Source organism: Centroberyx gerrardi, chromosome 10, assembly GCF_048128805.1.
Source record: "Centroberyx gerrardi isolate f3 chromosome 10, fCenGer3.hap1.cur.20231027, whole genome shotgun sequence".
Taxonomy (NCBI): domain Eukaryota; kingdom Metazoa; phylum Chordata; class Actinopteri; order Beryciformes; family Berycidae; genus Centroberyx; species Centroberyx gerrardi.
This window is the reverse complement of record NC_136006.1, coordinates 8,749,571-8,773,564: the sequence shown is the minus strand read 5'-3', so window position 1 is coordinate 8,773,564 and position 23,994 is coordinate 8,749,571. Positions and strand designations below refer to the sequence as shown.

General features: G+C 39.8%; 1 protein-coding gene across 4 annotated transcripts; it reads left to right on the top strand.

The window, feature by feature from the left end:
* Positions 1-1,935: 1,935 nt before the first annotated feature.
* On the top strand, positions 1,936-22,677 carry stat4 (signal transducer and activator of transcription 4). Of its 4 annotated transcripts, none has more exons than XR_011785385.2 (24): positions 1,936-2,009; positions 3,018-3,146; positions 3,663-3,798; positions 9,526-9,624; positions 10,543-10,635; positions 10,842-10,920; positions 11,109-11,194; positions 12,084-12,235; positions 12,557-12,715; positions 13,225-13,317; positions 13,784-13,843; positions 14,061-14,081; positions 14,914-15,007; positions 15,375-15,419; positions 16,112-16,195; positions 16,311-16,409; positions 16,955-17,090; positions 18,149-18,201; positions 18,858-18,952; positions 19,464-19,600; positions 20,056-20,247; positions 20,378-20,507; positions 21,173-21,278; positions 21,955-21,988. XR_011785385.2 is itself a non-coding variant. In XM_071921648.2 (24 exons), exons 2-24 carry the CDS (start codon positions 3,019-3,021, stop codon positions 21,976-21,978), a joined length of 2,214 nt encoding a protein of 737 aa, XP_071777749.2. In that variant the 5' UTR covers positions 1,936-2,009; position 3,018; the 3' UTR covers positions 21,979-22,677. The 4 variants fall into 4 exon arrangements, 3 of the variants coding, with proteins under 3 accessions (XP_071777749.2, XP_078142087.1, XP_071777748.2); XM_071921648.2 differs by having other exon boundaries at positions 15,378-15,419; positions 20,378-20,423; positions 21,955-22,677; XM_071921647.2 differs by having other exon boundaries at positions 1,959-2,009; positions 20,378-20,423; positions 21,955-22,677.
* Positions 22,678-23,994: the final 1,317 nt, after the last annotated feature.

Sequence of the window (23,994 nt, the reverse complement as noted above, 5' to 3'; positions counted from 1 at the left end):
TTTTGAAATTCAACTTTCACCCCTTCTTCTTTTTCTTCTTCTTGGCTTTTGCCGGCGGTTCACGTCCTCGTTCGTTGAATTACCGCCATCTACTGGTTTCACAAATCACTACTCATGTCATTACTTGTAATCAAGTTCTTTCCACTAAACCTGCATCCTTCAAGAAATCAACCAAAGTGCTACAATTCCTTGCATCCCACGCTGATTTTAACACCGTTTTCATTGTAAATTGCTGTTTTCTACTCTCCAAAATGTCACCCGTGACAGTCTTTTTTAGTCTGTGCTTCTGACCCGCGCTTACTTTAATTATGCCGCGTTGTCGCCATCTAGCGGTTTCACGCTGAATCACGGGACATGCCACATCACTGTGAAATTAAATGCAGGTAGGAAATAATGAAGAACATGACATGAAGGAAAACATTCAAAAGAACTTCTCCACTTATTATTATCTCCCCTAAATCATTTTAAAGCTTACCTCTGGAGAATAAACATATCCGCATAGGGATATAATTATAACTGTCACAGTAACATAACCCTAATTTATCAGAAAAACTATGATGTTAAGAGTAGATCAGATATAGTGTTTCCCAGATATGGTTCCTGGCATCCACCAACGTCTCTAATATATACATATATATATTTACAATTATAGTTATTTTCTCTATTATTTATTTTTTAGTCATGACACAGCACAGCTCACAAAACCTAACAACAATCAAATAAACACCAAGCCAGGGGGGAAGAGACATTCACACAAACATATCAGATAAAACACACAAACTGACTTGCCTTGACTTGACAGCTTGCTTATTTTCAGAGGAGACATTTGTTTTGAAGTTGGCTGCTTGGTTATGTTTTCAAATATCACAAATAAAGGATTGGAATTACTACATTTACAATTTTGCTAAGAGAACCATTAGGTTAATAATATATAATTCTTTCATTTTGTTGCCATTGTATTTACTTAAACCAAACCAAATAGGCTACATTTTCTAGACAAATTGTGAATCATAGTCAGTGTTGTCAGTAATAAATCTGCATAAGACTTCCCAGAAGGGTAAAGGCTAAGGGCACAGGAGCGGAATAAATGAAGATATTACCACAAAAACAACAGATATCCAACCAAGATAATGGTCTGTAGGTTTATATCTGTGTATCATTTTGAAAGAGACTTCCCTTTCTTTATTCCTCTTTGTTCTATATCTCTCTCATACCATATGCCATGATGACTGAATAGGTCTGTACCCGCATGCCCGCGTGCCCACACGCACGTGCACACTAACAAAACACCGTCTCAGTGTTCTCTAGTCAGTAGTTTATAGTTTTTATTAGCCTACAAATAAAAAAACAACCAAAGACATAGGATACAGGATAAAAAAAAAGAAATATCAATATTACTTACTGTTTTTTTTCTTAATGATTGTCCAGAGTAGTTCTGTAAGAAGTTCTCCAATACACACCAAGTGTTTTACAAATTGCCATTCCCAAAACAAATAATCAATAGTCTGTAATCTGAAGTCTCAGCAGTCAATAGAGTCAGTAGAGTTCAATCAATAGAGTTTATAGTGACTATATAGTGAGTTTTATATGCCTATATGAACCTATAATTTTGCTATAATATGTGTATAGTATCCTTCTAAAATATTCTAAGACTGCTATAGTAGATTGCACACACACACACACACACACATTACACACACACACACACACACACACACGCAAGAAAGCTTCCTCATGTGTCTTTTGAAAAAACAGTCCTGATCTTGAAAATAACTTTAATAAATTTTCTCTTCATGATGACCACATACCATGTAAATGTACACTAGATGAATATGCGTGTCTGCCCCGGTAAGCAGAGCGGAGGGGCGGTGTTTAGGGAGCAGCCTTCTGAATAAATAGGACTTCCTAGACAGTTCGGCACATTAAAACCGAAAGTCAAAGAGGGAAACAAAGCGCACATGGTGGAGGGCCGTTGAGACTGACGGGAACACAGCAGAGAAACGCATCAGGTAACAACATGACTAATATGAGCATGAATATCTACCACACAAACTCTAAAAATATAGATATTATAGGTTATCTCTTGGGAAAAAAAAAAAAAAGCAGCTTACTTCAGTGCATTTTTAGTATTTTAAACTAAAAATGAGTAAGTTAACTTTATTTTACTTGTGTTATCCTTAGAAAGAATAAGTTTACTTCAGTGCATTTTTACTTTATTTTAAACTAAAAAAAAAAAAAGAGCAAATGTACTTTCATTTTACCTTTGTTGTACTTGCAAAAGGTACACTTGAGAATAGTATACCTAAAGTTATACTCGTACTTTTAGACTTTTAGACTTAATACTTTTGCAAAAGTTTACTGAGAATAGTATACTTTGGCTTATACTGTTAATGATAGTAGAAGTATACTCAATGTACAGTAACTTGTTGTGACTTAAGTATACTTAAAGTATACCTAAGCCACAACAGGCTTTGTGCTTAGTCACCATGATCTGCTGATAGTACTTGCAGTTTACCCAGAACTATATTTTAGTACACTTTTAGTAGCCTATTTGTGTGAGTCAACTTCAAGTAAAAGTATCCAGATATAAACTTAGAAGGACTATTTCAGTCCGATCAAGTATACTGGTAGTGTACTTTGAGTTACAAGTATGAGTATGAGTACACCCACAGTTCCCCAAAGTTAGTTTTACACTGAAGTAGCCTAGGCTATACTTAAGGTATATCCCTTTTTCCAAAAGGGATATTTATTTATTTATTTGATAGGGACAATGCAAATTAACATAGTGCCACTTCAACTGGATACAAACAAGTTGATGCGACTGATGTTCTGCATACAGAGTTTATAGCGATTGATAGTTTCCAACTCCTGTCCCTAGGCTTTTCTTAAGAGAAAAAAGAAAAAAGGAAGAAAATATCAAGGTTAGAATAGAATAGAATAGAATAGAATAGAAATAATGCAGCACATCGCCTGTCCCTTCATTTAGTGCATCCGCATGACGCTAATGTGTGTTTCAGCATGAGTCAGTGGAAGCAGATCCAGCAGCTAGAGATCAGGCTGCTGGAACATGTGGACTACCTGTATGATGACAACTTCCCCATGGACATCCGTCAGGGTCTGGCCGACTGGATCGAGTCTCAGGACTGGTGAGTCCTGCTCTCTGTGTGTGTGTGTGTGTGTGTGTGTGTGTGTGTGTGTGTGTTCCTGTACCTCTTTGTTTGTCAGGTTAGGGGATACGGAATGATTGTAATCACTGAATGAATGAATGGGATCCTCATGAGGATAGAAGTACATGGATGTGTGTGTGTGTGTGTGTGTGTGTGTGTGTGTGTGTGTGTGTGTGTGTGTGAAAGCTTCCCATGCCATCTCAGGAACACCCATAGGGGAATAGAAGAGGAGGAGGAAACCTTCAACAAACTCTTCTTCCCTTTCTTTTCTCTGTCTCTTCTCTTCTCCTCTCCTTTTCATTAGACATGTTTTAGTTCAAAACATAACAAGTGCTACAGTAAGCTTCAATTATAGCTGCACTAGGTAAGATTTCTATGTAAAAATACCCCTGTCTTATCAGCCTAAACCACAAATTGTTGATGCAAAAGAGAAAGGCGCCCCTGGACTTTCGGTGTGAGTCATGCTCCTAAACATCATGCGCTGTGTCTTTTCAGGGACACGGCAGCTAACGATGAGCCAATGGCTACGGTGATGTTCACCAACCTGCTGTCCCAGCTGGAGCGGCTCTGCTCCCAGGAGCAGAACTTCCTCCAGAGACACAACCTGAAAATCATCAACCAGCAGCTCCAGGTGCCTCAGCCTGCCTTCTTCACTTTATGTCCAACTCAAGTCAAATTAACTTCATTTATATAGCACTTTAAAGCAGAACTCCAGTCATTTGTAAAGCAGAACTCCAGTCATTTTCAACCTGGACCCTATTTCCCAATTATTTTCCTTCATACAGATTGATTCTGACTGCTATAGGACTCTCCAGTACAGTCCTATAGGGCAATGGACTCTCCAAAAATCAACCCCAAAAGCGCCCAAAGCATGTCTTTTTCAACATATTGAGACATGGAAATATTTAAATTGAACTTTATCCATGACCTGACAATTTGGACAACATGACACTATGTATTTGGTGCTGTACTTTACACAGCAGTGCATGTAGACAAGCAGCTGCAGCAAAGAGTAAACAATGAAATGCTAAAGCGATGGCTAACATTAGGCTAGGTAGTATTAAAACTATTAAAACTGTACGAGAAAGGCAAGATTTTAGATTATTTTCATTTACATCTTTTTACCAACATGTGTTATTACAAAGGGAGCAATCAATGTGTTGAAAAAGACATGTTTTGGGTGATTTTGGACTGTATTGGACAGCAGCACACTGGCAAGCAAGATGTATCTGTAGTGAAGCAATTGATGAGATTTTGGAATTGACCAGCATGATGGGAAAACGATGGGAAATAGGGTTGGAAAATGGTTTAATATATTTTAAAACACAAAGACACCAAAGTGCTTTTCAACACTGGGGGTTTACAAAACAGGGAAAACGAGGCAGACGTGGAACAGCAAAAGGAAAATTTAGATGTAAGGGAAATAAGAGCATGGTTAAAATGATGAAAAAAGAGCAATAATGAGCATTAAAGAACATGTCAAGCACAGCGAAAAGGCCAATGAGAAGAAAAATAGGTTTCAAGATGAGTTTTAAAAATGTTGACAGATTGCTTGTGATTGCAGTGCTTGGGGAATGCTTCTCCTGCTGCTCTCTGTTATCCAGTGAAGTAGAAATGCCATAAACAGAATCATGAACAACAGAAATCACACACTTTTTATTTCTTTGCCGGTTCATTTAAAGAATAAATTGCTCTATGTTTTATTCTAGCTTCGAGGGTGTTATGAATGCTATTGCATCCCATACAAAGAAAGGGCGTGCGCTGCATGGTGGAAGGCAATCTCAACAATGACCTGTGGTCTGTGTTGATGATGATGTTATTGTTTGTCACAACTGTACATAAAGCTTCCTTAATAAGGGGAAGTACTCTGCGGTCTGTGATGTGTGTGTGTGTGTGTGTGTGTGTGTTGGAGCTGATAGGGAAGTGAAAGTGGGCAGCGCTTCCGTTGTCAAACACTGTTACATGAGAGAAGCGGGTACTCCACTGTTTCCAGCATTCAAGTCTCAAATGTCACTTAATTGAGTAAATCCCATATAAGTTTTAAGCGATTTTGAGATAAAACTCAGCGTATTATTTCACAAACTGTGTATTTATTCATTTAAAATACTTAAACTAAGAAGAACACCCCTGTGGGTTTTTTTTAGGGACTTCCCTATTTTTCTCCTTAACATTTATTGCTTTACCTTGAACTTTTTCTTTTTCTTGATATTGTTTGTGTTGTTGGAGAAACAGGAATTTAAGTGGACAAGAGCATTATCTAAATCCTAACTGTAAATATAATTAAAAATCACCATTTAATTTTATTTTATGATCTGGTGAGAAACTGAGCACTCCCACTCAGAGTGTAGGGGTTCGATCCAGGAGACGAACAGGAAATGTTTGGCTGAGGTTTGGCTGCTGACGTCACGCGCCTCAGCGTGTATTTTATTTACTGACTTGGAAAAATAGACATATACCTTTTCAGAAGAGAACTGTGAGGTTTACACCACTGTTTCCTGTGTGTGTGTGTGTGCGTGTGTGTGGGGGGGTTGTGTGTGTGTGTGTGTAGGGGGTTTGTGTGTGTGTGTGTGTGTGTGTGGGGGGGGGGGGTTTGTGTGTGTGTGTGTGTGTGTGTGTATGTGCTCAACGTCATTGATTCTCAGAGGAAGCAGCTACTCCTGTATGGTAGTTTTGGGTGTTTGTGGGTTGTTGCTGTGTGTGAGTGATGTTGATAAGGCGTGCTAATTTATGAGTTTATAAGACCTTTTAAAGTAATAATCCATAAACTTTTCATATAAGTAAATGTCTGATTTGCTTCTCTCTATCACCGATTATGTAACACAACAGTGATTCAACCTATATCCAGTTCCTGAAAGCTTTTCCATTTGCTGTTCTAAACGTACAGTTTCTGGTAGCTCGTTCCTGTGAAAAAAATCCTCTGCCGCACAGGAAGTGATGCGTTTTACGTTTCCGGTTTGTTTGGAATAAACAGAAGAAGAAGAAGAACTGGGTAGTTAGCGTGAGCAGTGATAGCCGCCACGGCTGAACGCCACCTACAGAAACTCAAACTTCATCAACAGAAAATCCAAGAAAAAAGACGTCACAGTCCCGCCCACACTGTTTGATTGACAGGTGATCTCTGGGAAGTGCAGTGCAGAAACACCACAGCAATGAGCGCTTAGCACCAAAGATGTCAACAAAATAAAAAAAAGGATCTTGTAGATTACCACTTAAAAAAGACTCTCCGTAAAACTTCATAAGTAGTAGTTGCTGTATATGCTTGAATGCTGCAAGTGGGACTGATTGTACTGGGCAGCATCCAAGTGTTCTTCTAAACTAAACTAAACTAAACTAAACTAAGAGACTGCAGAGGGTTTAGAAGTAAAAGTTTAGTAGATGTCTCCGTCTTAGACTACGTCTTCTGGGGTAAATGACAAAAATAAACCATTGTACATCTTGTACATACAGACTTCTCTGGTCTATTTTTAGATATTTACAGCTGTTTATGCATTGTTTAAATATGTAATAAATGTATTTACCCACTGAGCACTAGACGTCATTTCAACATCACGTCTAGGCTTTAGCTCTCATTTAGACAAACAGTTAGTTCCGGTCGAGTAATTTGATTGGACAAGAGGCGTTCCATGAGTGCTGATATACAGTGTAACAGCACTGGGACTTTTTACTATATGTATCACTCCGCTTCACAGAATGATTTCTGGCCAAGTATAATAGTTTGGCTAAGTAATCTAGTTTTAGACCAAGCAGTGAATACATTATTAGATATTTAAACAATGCATAAACAGCTGTAAATAATCAAAAATATGCACCAGAGAAGTCCATGTGTACAAAATAATGCTTTATTTTTGTCATTTACCCCAGAAGGTGTAGTAAGTAGTCTAGTAAACTTTCACTTTTAAACCCTATGTAGCCAAATGTTGCATGGTCTATAACCATTCAGATGTCCCATACACGTCATTTTAACATCCCCATAGACGTGACGTTAAAATGACGTCTAGAGCTCAGTGGGCATGTTATGCTGAACACGCATGTTTGTGTTGGGCTGCCGCTTGCCGACGCTGCACGCCGTCACTGTTCTTGTAATGAAAGTCGCTGTGTAGGTGTTGCATCCTCAGTCATGATTCTGGCACTGATGCTGAGACATAAAATCTGAGTCATACCTGGAAAAAAAAGAAAGTTTCCCTCTCCCACAGCAGAACTTTTCTGAGTGGGCCGGACAGGATATGGTTTGTGATGAGCAAAACATGGCCGTGTTGTTGAAGACAAACAGAATATGTGACAGTGGAGCAGTGGTAGTCGGGGCGGTGGGTGTGTTGCTGAGGGAAGGACGTTATTCTGTGACCTATTTCTTTATACGTGAAGACTTTCATTCCAAAACCACATATCCACAATCTGAAAAATAGGTATCCACCTAGTCTTACAAAACAATTTATTGCATAAAGGATATTAGGTCACCAAAGTCCTCAGGTGATAAAATGACAACACTTGGTTTGTGTGGCTGCTCCATTTTTTTTGAGATACTGAATGACCCTCAAGCACTGATTTCTTCTTAGATAATGGATAAAATAATGATAGTAATAATAAACTTTGGAATTTTGGAACAGAATCGTCTCCATATTTTAGAGGTAATTGGGCTGATAAAGTGGGTAAAATCTTGAATGAGGGTAGGATCCCCAGAAACACCACAGCAATGAGCGCTTAGCACCAAAAGATATAATGATGAAAGTAATAATAAACTTAATTTAAAACCAAGAATTTTGGAACTGAATCGTCTCCATATTTAAGAGGTAATTACGCTGATAGGTGGGTATAAGGATCCTCATTTACAACAGTAAAAAAACATTACAAAAACAAAACATCAAAGTAATTGCATTCAATAAAACAAAAATTCATAATCAAATACTTGAAATGAGCCAATTTTCCCAGAGTACCAAGATTAAAAGTACAATGTAATTCATTCCAGGAATCAGTGACATTCAATTTAAAAGCAATCTTTCCTAAATTTGAGCTTTAACCTGCAGCTTTAATGTTTTGTTCATTATGTTGTATATTTTGTTGTAAATGAAGATCATACCCTGAAGACGTTCTCTAAGGCTTCAGTAAAGGTTAAGGTTGTTAAGGTTAGGGTTGTTCTCCATGTACCTGTGCACGCCTGACTTCACTGCTGCTCTGCTGCGTTGTCATGACTACAGCACAGTCCTTTTTTTCTTTCACATTTGAGGCAAGTTGTACCTCATTCCTTTGTTGTAAGCAGATTATGACGGCGATTCCAGTAAGCGCCACAGATCTTAGCGTAAGGCCACAATGGCACACCTCCATTTAACCCAGCTACTTCCTCCTTATCAGGAACTCATTATCCTGGCTGGCAAGATAAACAGTGGGCTGAAAAAAACAGAACCTACCTAATCTGGTGATTGATTTGCAGCTATGTAGAATTTCGTAACATGGATGAGGTCCAGGTGTTACCCAACACACACACACACACACACACACACACACTCTTACAAGACGACAAATAGAGCTGGAGTTAACTAGAGAGAAAGGCATATTTGTTAGTTTCTTGATTATTTGATCTGTCTTACAACCTAAATAAGTAACAAAACATTAGAGGAGAAAGAAAAAAAAAAAAAAAAAAAAAAAAAAGTCAAATTCTACACTTGTTTTTTTTAGTTAAATACAAACTTCTTACCAGCCTTCCGCTTCAATAAACCTTTCCCACCTTTCTAAATGTTTTTTAACGTCATCATTTGTGTTTGCAATATATCCTTCCAGAATAAAATGACGTTTAATGAACATTCTAAATTGATTGATATTCAAGGAATCCACATCAGCAGCTTTAAAAATAAATCTTTCCCCTAACAAAATAATCAGATTAATAGTATAACTGCTTGTCTCTGTAACATCACCCAATATCACAGAGAAAAAATCACAGCTTCATTGCATTACACATCTTTTGAACCTCCCTCCAAAAGGCAGACACAACATGACAATACCAGAAAAGTTCTTAACATTCTCCTAGTAGACAAAAAATTAGAAATTATTTTTAACTGAAAGGATCTTATAAATGTGTCTACTGTTGTTTTATACATTAATTTGAACACTTGTTTCCACGGTATAGGACAATCAAAAGTGTCCTCCCATTTTTCATAGGTACCATATGGAATAACTCTTACAGATCTAGAGGTTAAATAAAATTTATAAATAATTTTGTTTATCTTATTTCCTTTTAACCATCTTATATTTCTTGTAGCGGGCCGGCATACTTATTTGATCTGTCTTTGTTGCGTTTTGTGACCTGGAACATTCTCTTCCTGCGTGTGTGTGTGTGTGTGTGTGTGTGTGTGTTGCGACATGCCAGGTGAAATACAAGGCCAGCCCTGCCCTCATGGCCAGAGTGATCTCTACCTGTCTCAGGGAGGAGCGCCGGATCCTGTCCAGCGCCTGCATGCAGGAACAGGTTTGTTACTGAAACACCAGCTCGCCTCTCTGGGAAAGTCCCTCTGGTTCTCTTTCTAGTAACTGCTGCTCCTGGCAGGCCGCTGCCAGGAAGACGCTGCTCCCTCCCACATTCCCATCCAGCTCGCTTCATTCATTCCCAGTAATCATGCTGGCATGGCCGGAAGACAGCTGCATTTGTGTAGCAATCCCCCCACCCCCCCCAAAAAAAGTTTCGAAATGCTGTAAAATAAAACGAACAAAGAAAAACAAACAATAGAGGGAAGACTTGCGTTGTTTGCTCCAATACATTTTTGGATATTTGGATCATATTTCGATCATGCTGGATTAAAGGTTAGATTAAAGATTAAGGTTTCATTTCTATCTTTCAGAAACACACTGAGTAAATTACTGGAAAAACCAGAGGTGGGGACTTGAGTCACATGACTTGGATTTAAGTCAGACTCAATTTGAATTGCTTGAGACTTGACTCGATGCATGAAGAGAAGACTTGAGACATGACTTGTACTTTGATGACGTGAAAAGGTTTCTAAAGTCTTGACAAAAAAGATCTTGTGTTTGTGTAAATGACTTAGAGTGAAAGTGATGAGATTTGTTCCAGCAGACGACTGAATTTAAATTCTGTTTTCTGAATTTGTATGGAATGATTGAATTTATTGAAGTTGAAACTGATTAAAGAAATCAAACTCATGATGCTCTTACCAAGTTTTTATCCTATTAAAACCATATTGCATTGAAAAGTCCTAGATATTTAGTTTTCTTTAAGATATTAAATTGATACTGGACTCTTGATTAGTTCTGACTTGACTTGACGTGTTCTACATTTAGACTTGGGACTTGAGACTGACTCGGGACTCGAGCAAAGTTGACTTGGTCACACCTCTGTGACAAACTGAAGAGAACCTTTTTTTTCCCCCAGGGTCCACTGGAGAAGTCATTGCAGAATTCGGTGGCCATCGAGAGGCAGAAGAACATGGACAATAGAGTTATGATCATCAGGAGCAGCGTGCAGGTAACCATGACCACCACTGACATCAAAACAAAGACCACACATAGATATCCGTTACTGCATCTGCACTCTTGGGAAAGGGTGTGTCATTTTAAAAGTGTGCTGTCCTAATCTGTGTTTAAAATGACACAGGATGCTTTTTTAAATTCTTTCTGCATTTTATCGTATGTGCAAATAAATGAACTTAAACCAAACTGAACTGTGTCTAGATGATGGACCAGTCTGTGAAATTCATCGAGGACATGCAGGACGATTTTGACTTCCGCTACAAGACCCTCCAGTCCCGCGGTGAGCCGAGTTACAGGATGTGCAGATAAGCTTCTAAAAGCTCGATTAACTAATTCACCATTTACCTTGAAAACTGTCATTTCCTCCACTGTGCAAAACACTATTAATACTTTGCCTGCCATACACGAGAAGCTGCTCGAAGCCGTATAATGTGTGTGTGTGTGTGTGTGTATACCTCTGTGTGTCAGATCCGGTTGAGAGGAACTCAGATCTGATGAAGCAGGAAGTAACAAGACTGCAGGAAATGCTCAACAGGCTCGACTTCAAAAGGAAGGTATACTGTACATTTGTGTGAACAGCAAGTATGTTCATGTTTCAAACCCAGCTTCTAAAACACTCGTGCCCTTTCACTACCAGCTCTCTGTGGGCGTAATGAACGATTCCCAGTGCGAAATTGAGTAGATTGGATGAAACTTTAATGAAACCTGTGATGAAACTAGGAGAGATGAGGAACCAAGGCCATTTCCCACTATTTGTAAAAAGCGTGAAATATGTTGTAAAAACTGTCAACAAGTGTAACATTTGATTTAGAATGACTAGAATTAACTTGTTGTTTGAATGTGGGTGTTGTTTGCGGGTTACATCGCAGAGGATGGCCCTACAACATAAAGCAAACCATCACTTCCAAGACTCTGAGGCTCAGTTAACCATAAGATATCAATGTGGGTTTGTTTTTAGATGGATTGCAACACATAAAATGAAATCACCGCGCAAAGTCGGCTGCAGACTAACAAAAATGTCACCAAATATCACATTTGATCTTTGATCATTTGATTTATATTAATAACTAGGGCTGAACGATATTGACAGAAAATCTAATTGTGATTTGACAGAAAAAAAATAGATTTCAGTGTGCAGGATGAAAGGTTTTCACCAATATTGCACTTGATTCATGGACCAAAGATTACCCGCCTGACTAAAACACAAGTTCATATTATGATTTTGACTTATTTTGATTAATTGTTCAGCTCTATTAATAACACACAAGACTTTAGAAAACGACTGACTGACTGTAGAAGATGAGAAACAGGTTTGAGTAAGAGAGACAGAGATGCCAACACTGTGCGGATATTATGAACTATTATGTTGTGTCGTTGTTGTGTGATTTACACCTTATGGACCCAAAGGACTCAAAGCACTGCTGTTCTTCATGCCTCTATTAGGAGATCCTGAGTAAGATGAATGATGTGATCAAGGAGATTGATGACCTGATGACCTCTCAGCTCAACCCGGAGCTGTTGGCTTGGAAGCGCCGGCAGCAGATCGCCTCCATCGGCGGGCCGCTGCTCACCGGCCTGGACCAGCTGCAGAACTGGTAATGACACACAAACAGGCTTCACTCAGTGTTAGCTCATAGCTCAAGAATTGTTACTAACAAGGATGGATCCAGATCAGTGTACCATAATATTTCTGGGTCATGTATGTGACAGGGGTTTAACTCTCCCTCCCTCGTTTTCTCCCCCGCCTCTTCTTCTCTCTCCCTCTTCCTCTCCCCATCCTACTCTTGCCACCCTTCTCCCTCCTCCTCCTCTCATCCTGTCTCTTTCCCTCCCTCCCTCCCTCTCTCCCCTCCCCCTTCTCTCTCTCTCCTCCTCTCCCTGTCCCCTTCCTCTCTCCTCTCCCCCCTCCTGTCCAGGTTTACACTGACAGCTCAGAGTCTCTTCCAGGTCAAGCGTCAGCTGGACAAACTGGGCGAGCTGATTTTGAAAGTCACCTATGAGAGCGACCCGATCCCCCTGCAGAGACCGCAGATGGAGGAGCAGGTTAAATACCTCATCTACCACCTCATCAAAAGGTACCCTCTATAACGCAGCGCAACACTTCACAACACAACGCAACAGAACGCAATGCAACAAAACCTAAAGTAAGAAAACACAACATAGCAAAATGCAATTAAACAAAATGCAATGCAACAAAAAGCAATGCAATGCAACATAATGTAACGTGAGTATGCTTATTCAACACAACTCATCGCAACACAACACAATAAAACAATCCAACCCAAAGCAATACAAGGCAACATAACACAACATCAGGCTGTGATCACACAGGACGCTTTTTTGAATGTTCTTGTGCCATTTTTCAATTATTTTCAACGGTTGGGACGCAACAGACGCGCATCTCCTCCACACTATGTGCCTCGGTTTTTGGATATGACGCGTTTTCGAGCGCTCCAAGTTGAAAATGTCTCAACTTTAGAAAAGCAGACAGAGCAACAGAGCAACAGAGAAATGCAACGCAACACGCGACTGAACATGGTGGAAATTATAAATCATATATGATGTGGTTTGGGTTTGTTTCCAGCTCATTTGTGGTGGAGAAGCAGCCATGCATGCCCACACACCCCCAGAAACCCCTCATCATCAAGACTGGAGTGCAGTTCACCACCAAAGTCAGGTATTATGTCACCTGATACGTCTTTAATTCATATCTGACTTTGTTTTAGTATTTATCTTATTGACTTTAATTTATTATTGTTTTATGGCCTGTAAGGAAGTTTGCAATGTTGTTTTGAAAGGTGCAAGAGCAATTAAGTATTTTATTATTATTATCATTATTACCTAATGCTCATAATACCCTGTTTCCGCTGTATGGACTCTAACCTTTACCTAACCTCTTCTAACCAGCTTCTTCTTGGCTGGTGAACATTTTAAATGTAGTGGATTATGAAACATTTTTACACTAAATCAGTAGGTTATTCACGTAAAGAATAAACCATTGTTGAAATAAAATATTATTAAAAAGTCTTTCAAATAATTAAAATAAAACATTTCATATGACAGGTCATGGCAACTTTGTATATTTTTTTTGCTGAGGATCCTTTGTCGTATTAAGTATTTTGTCTCTTCTAAATTCCTCCCAGACTCCTGGTTAAACTTCCAGAAGTGGATTACCAGCTGAAAGTGAAAACAACATTTGACAAGTGAGTTCCACATGTTATGAGATTATTTTTGATTCTGTGTTAAATATTTGTAATCTTAAGAAACAATTTTGGAAGGTAATAAATAGGCGACCCTGTGAAAGTGGATTACTTTTTGAAAATGATATAGCCTGCAGATTAACTTATTTGAACTTTATTCTCTTGTATGCGTGTGTGTGTGTGTGTGTGTGTGTGTACATTTGCACGTGTGTGTGTGTAGGGACCTACCGCCTGGCAGAGTGTGAGTATAACCAGCCTCAGCAGAGGAAGTTGTGCTGCAGTGTGTGAAGCCTGGAGCAGAGTAGCATGAGGTTACTGGGGTTAGAGCAGGACAGCCAACAACACACTACACCACATTATACACACTGCAGAAATGATTTCATATTACATTAAGTTTTACACACAGCATACCACATCGTATTACTGCTTAAAGAAATGAAGGGTGCCAGTCCAAAATGGTACACATCCATTTTGAGAGAAAACGTTTGCCTGAAGTTTGTCAATTTCAAAAGCAGGTGTAATTACATCCTCCAAAATGTTTGTTTTCTACGGAGCCCCTAAAGTCCCGAAAGGTGATATTTTTTTATCTTGTGCGCACAAGTTCATTATCTTGTGGGAACAAGTTATTATCTTGTGCGCACAAGATAATAACTTGTTCCCACAAGATAATGAACTTGTGCGCACAAGATCAAAAAATATCACCTTCCGGGACTTTAGGGGCTCCGTAGTTTTCCAAGCAAATTTCAAACTTTTTTTTGTTACCTAATAACTTACTTTAAATTAATTTGTTATTTCTGTATTGACTTTTATGCCAGCAATCATAGTCTAGAAGTAGGTCTCAAATGTTTCAAATGCCAGCTATTTCTTTTTGGATTGAAACTCAAAAATGTCATCTTCATCTAAGTTAGTGTTTGAATTGACCTAATTTCACTGCTGTCAGTTTTGGACTGAATCACCTGAAAAACATCCATCAACTCATTCTCCTTATGAAAGTAGACCTTTTGCATAGATATTTAAATTGGGGTTTTGGCAAATCTCTACTGCACTTTAGCTTCCATCTTTTTTATCCTCAGAAATCGTCAGTTTTTCATCCTGACCAACAACACTAAAGCAATGGATATTGAGGATTCCTCCAACGGCTGCCTCTCCGTGGAGTTCAGACACCTGGTAACACCCCCGTTCACTGTCCATTTATTCATCTAGAGAAGGGTTTTGCATGCTCTTTTTCAGTACCACCCTGTTTCACATTCATGCAGTCAGACATTTTCACACCTATAGTGTTTCTCATCAACTTTTTTTCATCATGAGATACATGAAAAATGCAAAGTATTTGATCTTTCCACTGCTTGAGTTTGGCCCCTAGTTCTCTCATTGCTGTACATGTCAGTACACTAAATCCAGTTTCACTTATGCTTGGTTATGAAATTAAAAGTTAACTAGTTTGTAAAAGTACTGATCTATTAGATGTTTTGCATCAGTGTCTGTTGTCTGTGATTGTTTTAAAGCCAACTGACATTGCATTTGTGTCTCACAGCAGCTTAAAGAGAAGAAATATATCAACGGCACAAAGGGGAACGAGGTGAGAGACGCTGAGGACGGGACAGTTAATGTACCAGTGACTGTAAACACAACTTGTAAAGATAGTGATGGGGCGTCTGGGTGGCTTAGTGGTTTAAGGCCCGTAGCGTGTAACTGTGATGTCCTGAGTTCAAATCTGACCCAGGATCTTTGTCACATATATCATCCCTCTCTTTCCCCTGTCCTTCACTGTCGCTCTCTACTTCAATCTGTCCAATAAAGCCAAAAATGCCAAAAAATAATCCAAAAAAAAAAAGTAGTTTTTAAAGGTAGTAGTAAAAAAGTTGGCAACATTTTTGGACTCTGATGCCCAACTGTGCCTCAGCATTGTTTAATTAGATTGGTGATTCATTTGGCATTTAATTTGGTGATTCATTTTCTGAACATTGTAGAGGGGCAAACTTCCCAGCAACGAACACCAAAGTGAGACACAAGTTCAGAAATCTACTCAAATGTTTTTCAAGCAACTAGCTATTGATACTAAGATTAGACTGATATATTGTTTGCCGTTATATCAGGCCGATATTGGCCTTTCAATAACAATCTGATATCAGCCAGTCAGTGCTGCCCACTGCTGATATGATAGCGGTGAAGATATGATCTGCTCAACCAGCTTCAGGGGTGTCAGTCTGTCAGACCTGTTGGAGTGCTGAACTGAAGTGTGTGTGTGTGTGTGTGTGTGTGTTTCCCCAGGGTCTTCTCTCTGTGACAGAAGAGCTTCACTCTCTGAGCTTCGAGGCTTGCTTCACTGTGCAGGGCCTCACCGTCGACCTGGAGGTCCGTTACCACACAGCAGACACACACATTTCATTTGAAGTTCGGGGTCGGGGGGGGGGAAACACTGCTGCTGTTGCTGTTGTTACTCACTCACTGTGTGTGTGAATGTCCCCAGACGTGTTCCCTGCCGCTGGTGGTCATTTCCAACGTCAGCCAGCTGCCTGGAGGCTGGGCCTCCGTCATGTGGTACAACCTCCTGACTGACGAGCCAAGGGTGAGCCCATCCGCCGTGTCCTACAAGTGTCTTTTTAATGTCTGAAAATCATGAAAAGCGCTACATAAATAATATCTATTATTATTAGTTGTAGCAGTAGTACTAGTATTAAGAAAACTAGGATACTGCATACTCAGAAGAGTGGAAGTATTCAGAATAAAAGAGTATTTTGGTATCTTCTTTCTTCTCCATTCTCTCTCTTTCTCTGGGTTGGTCTCTTTCTTTCTTTCTTTCTTTCTTTCTCTCTGCCACATTTGCATTAAGAGTCACAATGATAATGATAAATTCTGTTAGGGAATTGCCTTCTCTTGTATTCCAACTCTTTCAAAACATTCAGCGTAATCATTTCATGCAACTCCTGTACACCCTTCAGTAGATTAGGTGCATTTATAGTAAAAGGAGGTGGCACATAATGTAAAATGCAATGTAGAGGCTGCCAGTCTTCTCGGTAATGGTCTTGTTTGTTAAAATAATAATTTAAAAATGTGGTTGCATCATATTTACCCCCCACATCCTTATTCCTCCTTGTCCCTATCCGTCCGCAGAACTTGGCATTCTTCGGGAACCCCGCTCGGGCGACCTGGAACCAGCTCTCTGAAGTCCTCAGCTGGCAGTTCTCCACCTTGGCTGGACGAGGCCTCAACAAGGAGCAGCTCAGCATGCTGGGAGAGAAGCTCCTAGGTGTGTTCGCCCTCTGGGTTTCAGACTACAGGGGGGCCAGAAGGCTGTGGGATGAAGGAAATAGAAAAAAAAGAGTTGAAGGTTGTATGAAACTACTTCCTTATCCTAGGGAAGGAAAATTAACTACAGGTCCAGGTGGGGGTTCAGTGCTTTGCTCAAGACCACTTTGACTGGACACATAGCTGTTGGTTATGAACTTGTGACCTTTTGATTAATGGAACAGTCTCTCTAACCACTTTTCCACCCTGCCACCCTTTATATTAGGTATTATTGATGGAATTGATAGTTATGATATATAATGAATTGCAGACATACCGTAAATCCTCTAATAGTGGTCTGTAGTCAATTAAAAGCCGGGTCTCTGATAATGGCCGGGGCCGTGGTCGACACAAACAAATAAAGCCCGGCCTCAAATACAGGCCGGGGAAAAAAACAAAGGAAACAAGACTAGGTCAAAACCTAGTATATGGCTGGACCGTGTCCATCTCCTCTCTCCGCTGCCTCTCCACCGCGCCCACGGCCCACACTGATTCTCCCGATCCAAGCCCCGGACGCTCGGTGACGCATCGGCGTCGGGACCCCCGCCGAAATCTCAGCCGGATCACCGGGAACACATCGGCGCCCAGGTTCAGTTAGCTTCAGTTAGCTTCAGTTTACATGCAAACAACGGTGGATACCGGTAAACTCCTGGTGCCTGTTTGTAACTGTAGTTTGTAGTAACGTACAAGTGCCACAAGATGGCTCGGCCGGCGGAAGTCTCTGGAGTGTGCCGTCGTCGATTACCGTAATTATCGTAATGCATTGCAGTAACAAAAAAACGTCTACCTAACGTACCCCAACAGAAGCAGATCAGAAAACAAGGAGGCTTCGTACTAAAATATGAGCAAATATACTTATCAAACAGAGGGAATTAGAAATAAAGGCCTGTCTCTAATATAAGCCTGCTTCCAATAAAGGCCTGGTACTCTCTGCAGTTGAGGTAAATAAAGGCCCGGGCCAATATTAGAGGATTTACGGTACACATTTTACAGTCATTTATGTTGTTTGTGTTGCTGCAGGTCAGCAAGCCTCCTTCGGTGACTGTCATGTGTCCTGGTCCAAGTTCTCTAAGGTAAGATACCACAACAAACTATATGGTCTTGTCTCAAACACGATCATGCCACCTAGGGGCCCCAGGGGGAAAGACTTATTGATCACCATTTGATCCTGATCATCATGCATCGGCCCTTTGAAGAGTAACTAATAGAGTAACTAAACACCAAATCCAAATCTGTGTAAAGCCTGACATCTAATGGTAAAAAGCATGCTACTGAAATTGTCATTTGCTATTGGCTGATCTTTGGTGCCAGGTGATGTCACCACTTGTTGTACTCTATAGAAGGTGACATCACCTGGCACCACTGCAACAGATTGAAGTATGCAAACAATAAAGATTGACAAAATATTATGCAACTTTGCATGCATAGGTGACTACAAAGCGCCAGTGGCAAACAAAATATGGAATCATCACAAAATGACTCAAGATAGATGGGAAATGAGGGTTCCTAGCTAAGAGGATTAATATCTTATTATTGTGGGTATATATAATACCAATTGATATTAATGAGATATTGCAAATTTACCTACAAGTGAATGTGGTGCTGCCAGTCCTTTGGGGCCCCAGGGAATTTAACCCTGCCTACCCAGCTGGTAATTAATTATACGTGATGTGATGGTGAAACACCCAAAAAGTACTCATCCGTCTCCATATCTTGTGCGTTCTCCAAGGAGAATATTCCAGGAAAGCCCTTCAGTTTCTGGATGTGGCTGGATTCCATCCTGGAGCTCATCAAGAAGCACTTGCTGCCAGTCTGGAATGACAAGTAAGTCTTCTGCTCATTTCCCGCATCTCACCCCACCTCAACCTCCACCCCCTCAACTGTCAGCCCCCGGGGCCAAAATGACAGCCAGTCCCACTAAATCTCTGCTCTACAGTAAGAGCGCTCCTGTCTCTTTTACATGAGAAAGTCATCTTATTATATTACTGTAAGAGGTTCTTTTTTTAGTCTATAATCCCTGAGGGGTTCACGAGGGCACTGGATTCACACTAGTTCTTAGTTCAGATCTGGTCCACAACAGTTCTATTAAGACATAAAAGACAATGTATGTTCTAGGCATGTACTGTATAATCCTATAATACTTACTATACCTTTTCTTTTTATGGCGATTTGCACTCCACAACATTCTGGCCAGAATTTGTAATTAGGTTGTGGGATCAGGTCTGATATTAGATATAACAAATATCTGAGTGTTCAAATGTGATAGAGAAGTGTTAGGTGAAGAAATAAGTTAAAGTAAAATACATTTTTTTCTGTCCCACTGCTGTCTCTGCAGCTACATCATGGGTTTTGTGAGTAAGGAGATGGAGCGGGCGCTGCTGAAGGACAGAGACCCGGGGACTTTCCTCCTACGCTTCAGCGAGAGCCACCTGGGTGGGATCACTTTCACCTGGGTGGAGCACAACGATAACGGTGAGCTCCACCTGCATTACTTTTCTTTGCATGAGGGAATAAAAAGGAGCATTGGCCACTTTTGTTTTTAAATCTATTTGTGTGAAGATTTTCACATACTAGATCTAGTTTTGTGGTTGCAAGCCATCTGACACCAACAATGTATAGATCAGAGAATGGCCATGCTGTATGTGGATAGTGATATAAAGAAGGGATTCACATTGGAGTTTGAGGATTACATGGATGGGGTTTACCACCAGAATGCTCATATAGTGTAAGATCACAGAAGTATGCTAAATTCAAATGCTTTCCAGTGATTGTCTAAACTTTCAGTCACTCAATGAATTGTCCTATATGGAAAACCCCACACATCTGGCTCATAAATAGACTCAAACAGAGCATCAGAAAGTATTTCCTGACTGTCTTCTTTATTTGATCCAGTGCTATCCATCCCTAACGATGACTTTTCACCACAGGAGAGGTGAAGTTCAATTCTGTGGAACCGTACACCAAAAACCGCCTCAGCGCTCTCCCGTTCGCCGACATCATACGAGACTACAAAGTGATCTCAGACGGCGTCGTCCCAGAGAACCCGCTCAAGTTCCTCTACCCCAACATCCCCAAAGACGAGGCCTTCGCCCGACATTACAACAGCCACCCGAGCAAAGGCAAGAGGGGAACACCTCATTTTTCATGCAGAGTTTCAGAGCATTTATCGGTGCATGTTTTGAATCTTTGTGAGTTAACTGCACTGTACGATGCTAATATCTCTCTTGTATCTCTGTGTTGTATTTCCAGTCTATCCATACATACCATCCACCCTGATCCCCATCTCTGAACTGCGGTGAGTTCACTACACCAGACCTTTGTAGACAACTGGACACCTCTATTCGACTTCATTTGCCCCGTTGACCTGATAACACAATGAGTATGTTAACATGCACACAAATTCCCAGGATTACTAGGAGAAATCATCTTAAAGTCCCCATGAAATTAATTCCCATTACTTTTACTTCCTGGAAAACAGCGTATCTTTCATGGTGACCTCATGCTGCACCAGGAATTTCTAAACAATAAAACCCCAGCAGCTTTACTTCCTTGATTTGATGCAAATTTCATGGCGTCTTTAAGGCAAAATTTCAATCACAACGTTTACATGGTTCAAAGTAACTGCACGTAACTGCAAAAGTGGCATTTTAACACTGTTAGGGCGTGTCTACACTATTTCAAACTGCCACTGCCTTTTTTTACAATTTACACTGAATCTGGCCTGGGACTTTCGGCGCATGTCGTTCCCCTCTCTCTCTCTCCCATCTTTCCTGTCTCTCTCCACTGCACTCGCATCCATTAAAGCAGAAATGCCATGAAAATAATCTTTAAAAAAAAACACAAGAAACGCTGCACCTGGTGTCTTCTTTAGGTAGAATGAAGCTAAAAAAAGTTAAATGTGTGTAATGGAGCTGTTATGCATGGTTTTTTATTTTTTTTGATAGCATCACTACTGTGTTCATTGCAAACTATATTAACAAGAAAATACACAACTGACTTTTTAGATGGGTGAATTTGTATTGTTTTCTCTGTCTGCTCTCCCAGCTCTAACTCCAGCACCACACTACCTCCCTGCCAGTCTCCTGAGCCCCCGATGACTCCTGGGGAGTTTGACATGCTCAACCAGCAGATCTGCTTCGACATCGACACCGTAAGTCTACATACCTGTGGTGGACGCTTTTATCCAAATATCCAAACCTACTGTATACAGCCATGGCAGTGTGGTGCCATGCTCTACTAAGGTGGCCTGGAACTGAACAAAACCGCATTTCCCAAAACAAATGAACACATCAGAAAACCGATGAACATTTCACAAGACAAATAGAAAACATTAACATTTCATGATTTCATGGAACAAATTAACATTCCAAAAACAAATCACAAAACACAATTTAAGAAAACAAACAAATTAACATTTCATAAAACAAAACAAAAAAACACCAAATCAATATAAATTAAGCAATTTATGATCTCAATTCTAATGCTAACATGCTAATGCTATTCCTAACATGCCAATACTACATGTGAAAGGACCCTAACATTAGCAATAGCACATTAGCATTAACAAGCATATTAGTATGTTTGTGTTAGCATTAATATGATTTTATTAATCATTAATAATCATATAATTTTTTTATTTGTTTGTGAAATGTGGTCATTTCCGAAGTTCCTGAAAAAGGGACGAATGATCTGAAGTTCAAGGTGGATCATTTTAGAAACTGTTAACTTTTACTGAGTCTGAGAAAATACTTATTATTACTTATACGTATTCTAAATTGTTTCCAGAAAGCTTAGCTGTTAATGCTGTTTCCCTTCTTGTTTTATAGATGAGCTCTCCGTATTCAGACTAAAGCCAGATGAACCACACCACTTGTCTCTCAAAGGTTCCTACATGGTTCCTACAAACTCTCGGCAACGTCCTGACGTCAGCCTCCAATCAACGTCTGGATCGGGTTGATAATCCACGGAACAGGGTCAACTATGTGGCTGAAGTCCAGAGTTTTTGTTGTTACAAAGGATTAATTGCTTGTGTTGTCAATTCGTGTTTATAGATTTTTGACATAGTTATTCAGAATTGTTTTTCAAGGAATTTTGTTTATTACAGTTCTTGTTTTTTGTTATTGGTCAATGACAACCGACTTTTTCAGTTTTATTTTTTTAATGTTGACTGATTGTTTATAAAAACCTACAGTTTATAAAACCATTTGATTGTGGTTATTTTGGCATGTGAATGTTATGTACAATATTAACAATTCGCTTTCTACTTTATTTCAGCCATTTTGAGATATTATTAGCAGCACAACCATACATGTGATACAGCAGTCTCTTTCACCTGCTGCACTAGCACGCTCTCTACTGGCAGCAGTTGAACTTGATGGTCACACTTTTTGATTAAAGCTGTGTTTTTATAGCATAATGAAATTAATAATTGTGGGATTAAGGTGCCTGCATTATTTCTGGATGAATGTATTCAATCTCCGCAGACTCATTGTTGATAAGTAGACACCGGCTCAAGAAACAAATGTGAACATAAATGTATTCTTACAAGATGTGTATGAGTTGTCTTTTTTTATCAAGTTCGCTGTGTCCTATACTATATCTTACTGTAAAAAAAGCTGCTCAGATAGTCTGCAGCTGTTTTTAATCCTTCAAATAATGTTTTATGTTTGCTCTTCTCCTTTAGTTGGCCTTAAATATTCCTAATTTCCCAATGCCCCCCCTTTGTCAAATGGCAGTCAGTGCTATAATCTCCTTTATTTTATAGTTTACTAGCACTCCAAATTGTAACTTGCAACGCGCTTGGTCGTGTTTTAGCTTACATTAGCTTTAGGGAAGTAGGCTGCTCCGAGATAGCATGACAGAGCCAGACGACGTTAAGTATTGGGATTTCACACATGTACCACTTTATTCACCTGTACTTGTCAACCATACAATGCCTGGTCTCTACGGCACTATAATCTCTCAACATACATGTAGATTGATATAGTTTAACACGTACCAAATCGTTACTGAAGAGACAAGCTACTAGTCGGGAGACAGACTGGGAGTAGTACTCAACCTGCCGCTGTAACCCAGTCCCAGTAAAAACAAGGAGCGCCACCCAGTGACTTAATCTGTTACTGCAACCAAACAATGTTCCAAAAGCACAGCAGGCACATTTGCGACTGTTACAAACTTGAGGTACCCCAAGTATTTGGATATGATTTGCAGGTGGTGTGTACACTGATCTTAAAAAAAAAAAAAAAAAAAAAAAAAAATGTACACCTTTATTTTGAAGGCAAGCCTCTAAACCGGAAGTTTATGCAACTGGCAGCTGCTTGACACTGACGCTGCGCTTTGAGTTTCCCGAGAACCACGTGACTCGCGGAGAGCGGTGGGCGGGTGGGTGTTGTTTATTTGGGTGCCCATTAGTTATTACCAAGGCAACAACGACCTTCCTGGTGTCTTTACTGAGATCTCTGGAAAGGAACTTGGAAACAGACTTTAGTTTGCAGGTTTTCATTCCAACCACTGCACTTTAAATCTGGGTCAGAATTTAACTGATTTTTAATGCCCTTTTTTGTAATCCAGGATCAGACTGATCTTGCTGATTTTCGGGTTTTTTTTTCTTTTCTTTTTTTAAACTATGAAGATAGGATCATTGTGGTCCAGATACCACCAACATCAAGAGAATCCAGATCTGCAGTCTTTAAATAGCGTCTACCTGCCATCTGTTGGACAAAATGTAACATGTTAGACCAAAAAGACACAAGTGAACTATGAAACAGTAGCAGACCGTTTGGAGATTGACTTTATCCAAGTATGGAAGTATGCAATGCATAAGAATTTAAAGACAAAATTCAATTTTGGATGGCAAAAATAATTCA

Coding starts and splice junctions, on each gene's coding strand:
- stat4 (XM_071921647.2), top strand. CDS start 3,019: ATGAGTCAGTGGAAGCAGATCCAGCAGCTAGAGATCAGGCTGCTGGAA. Junction 9,625..10,542: donor GCGCCTGCATGCAGGAACAG/GTTTGTTACTGA, acceptor TTTTTCCCCCAG/GGTCCACTGGAGAAGTCATT. Junction 19,601..20,055: donor GGTGGAGCACAACGATAACG/GTGAGCTCCACC, acceptor TTTTCACCACAG/GAGAGGTGAAGTTCAATTCT.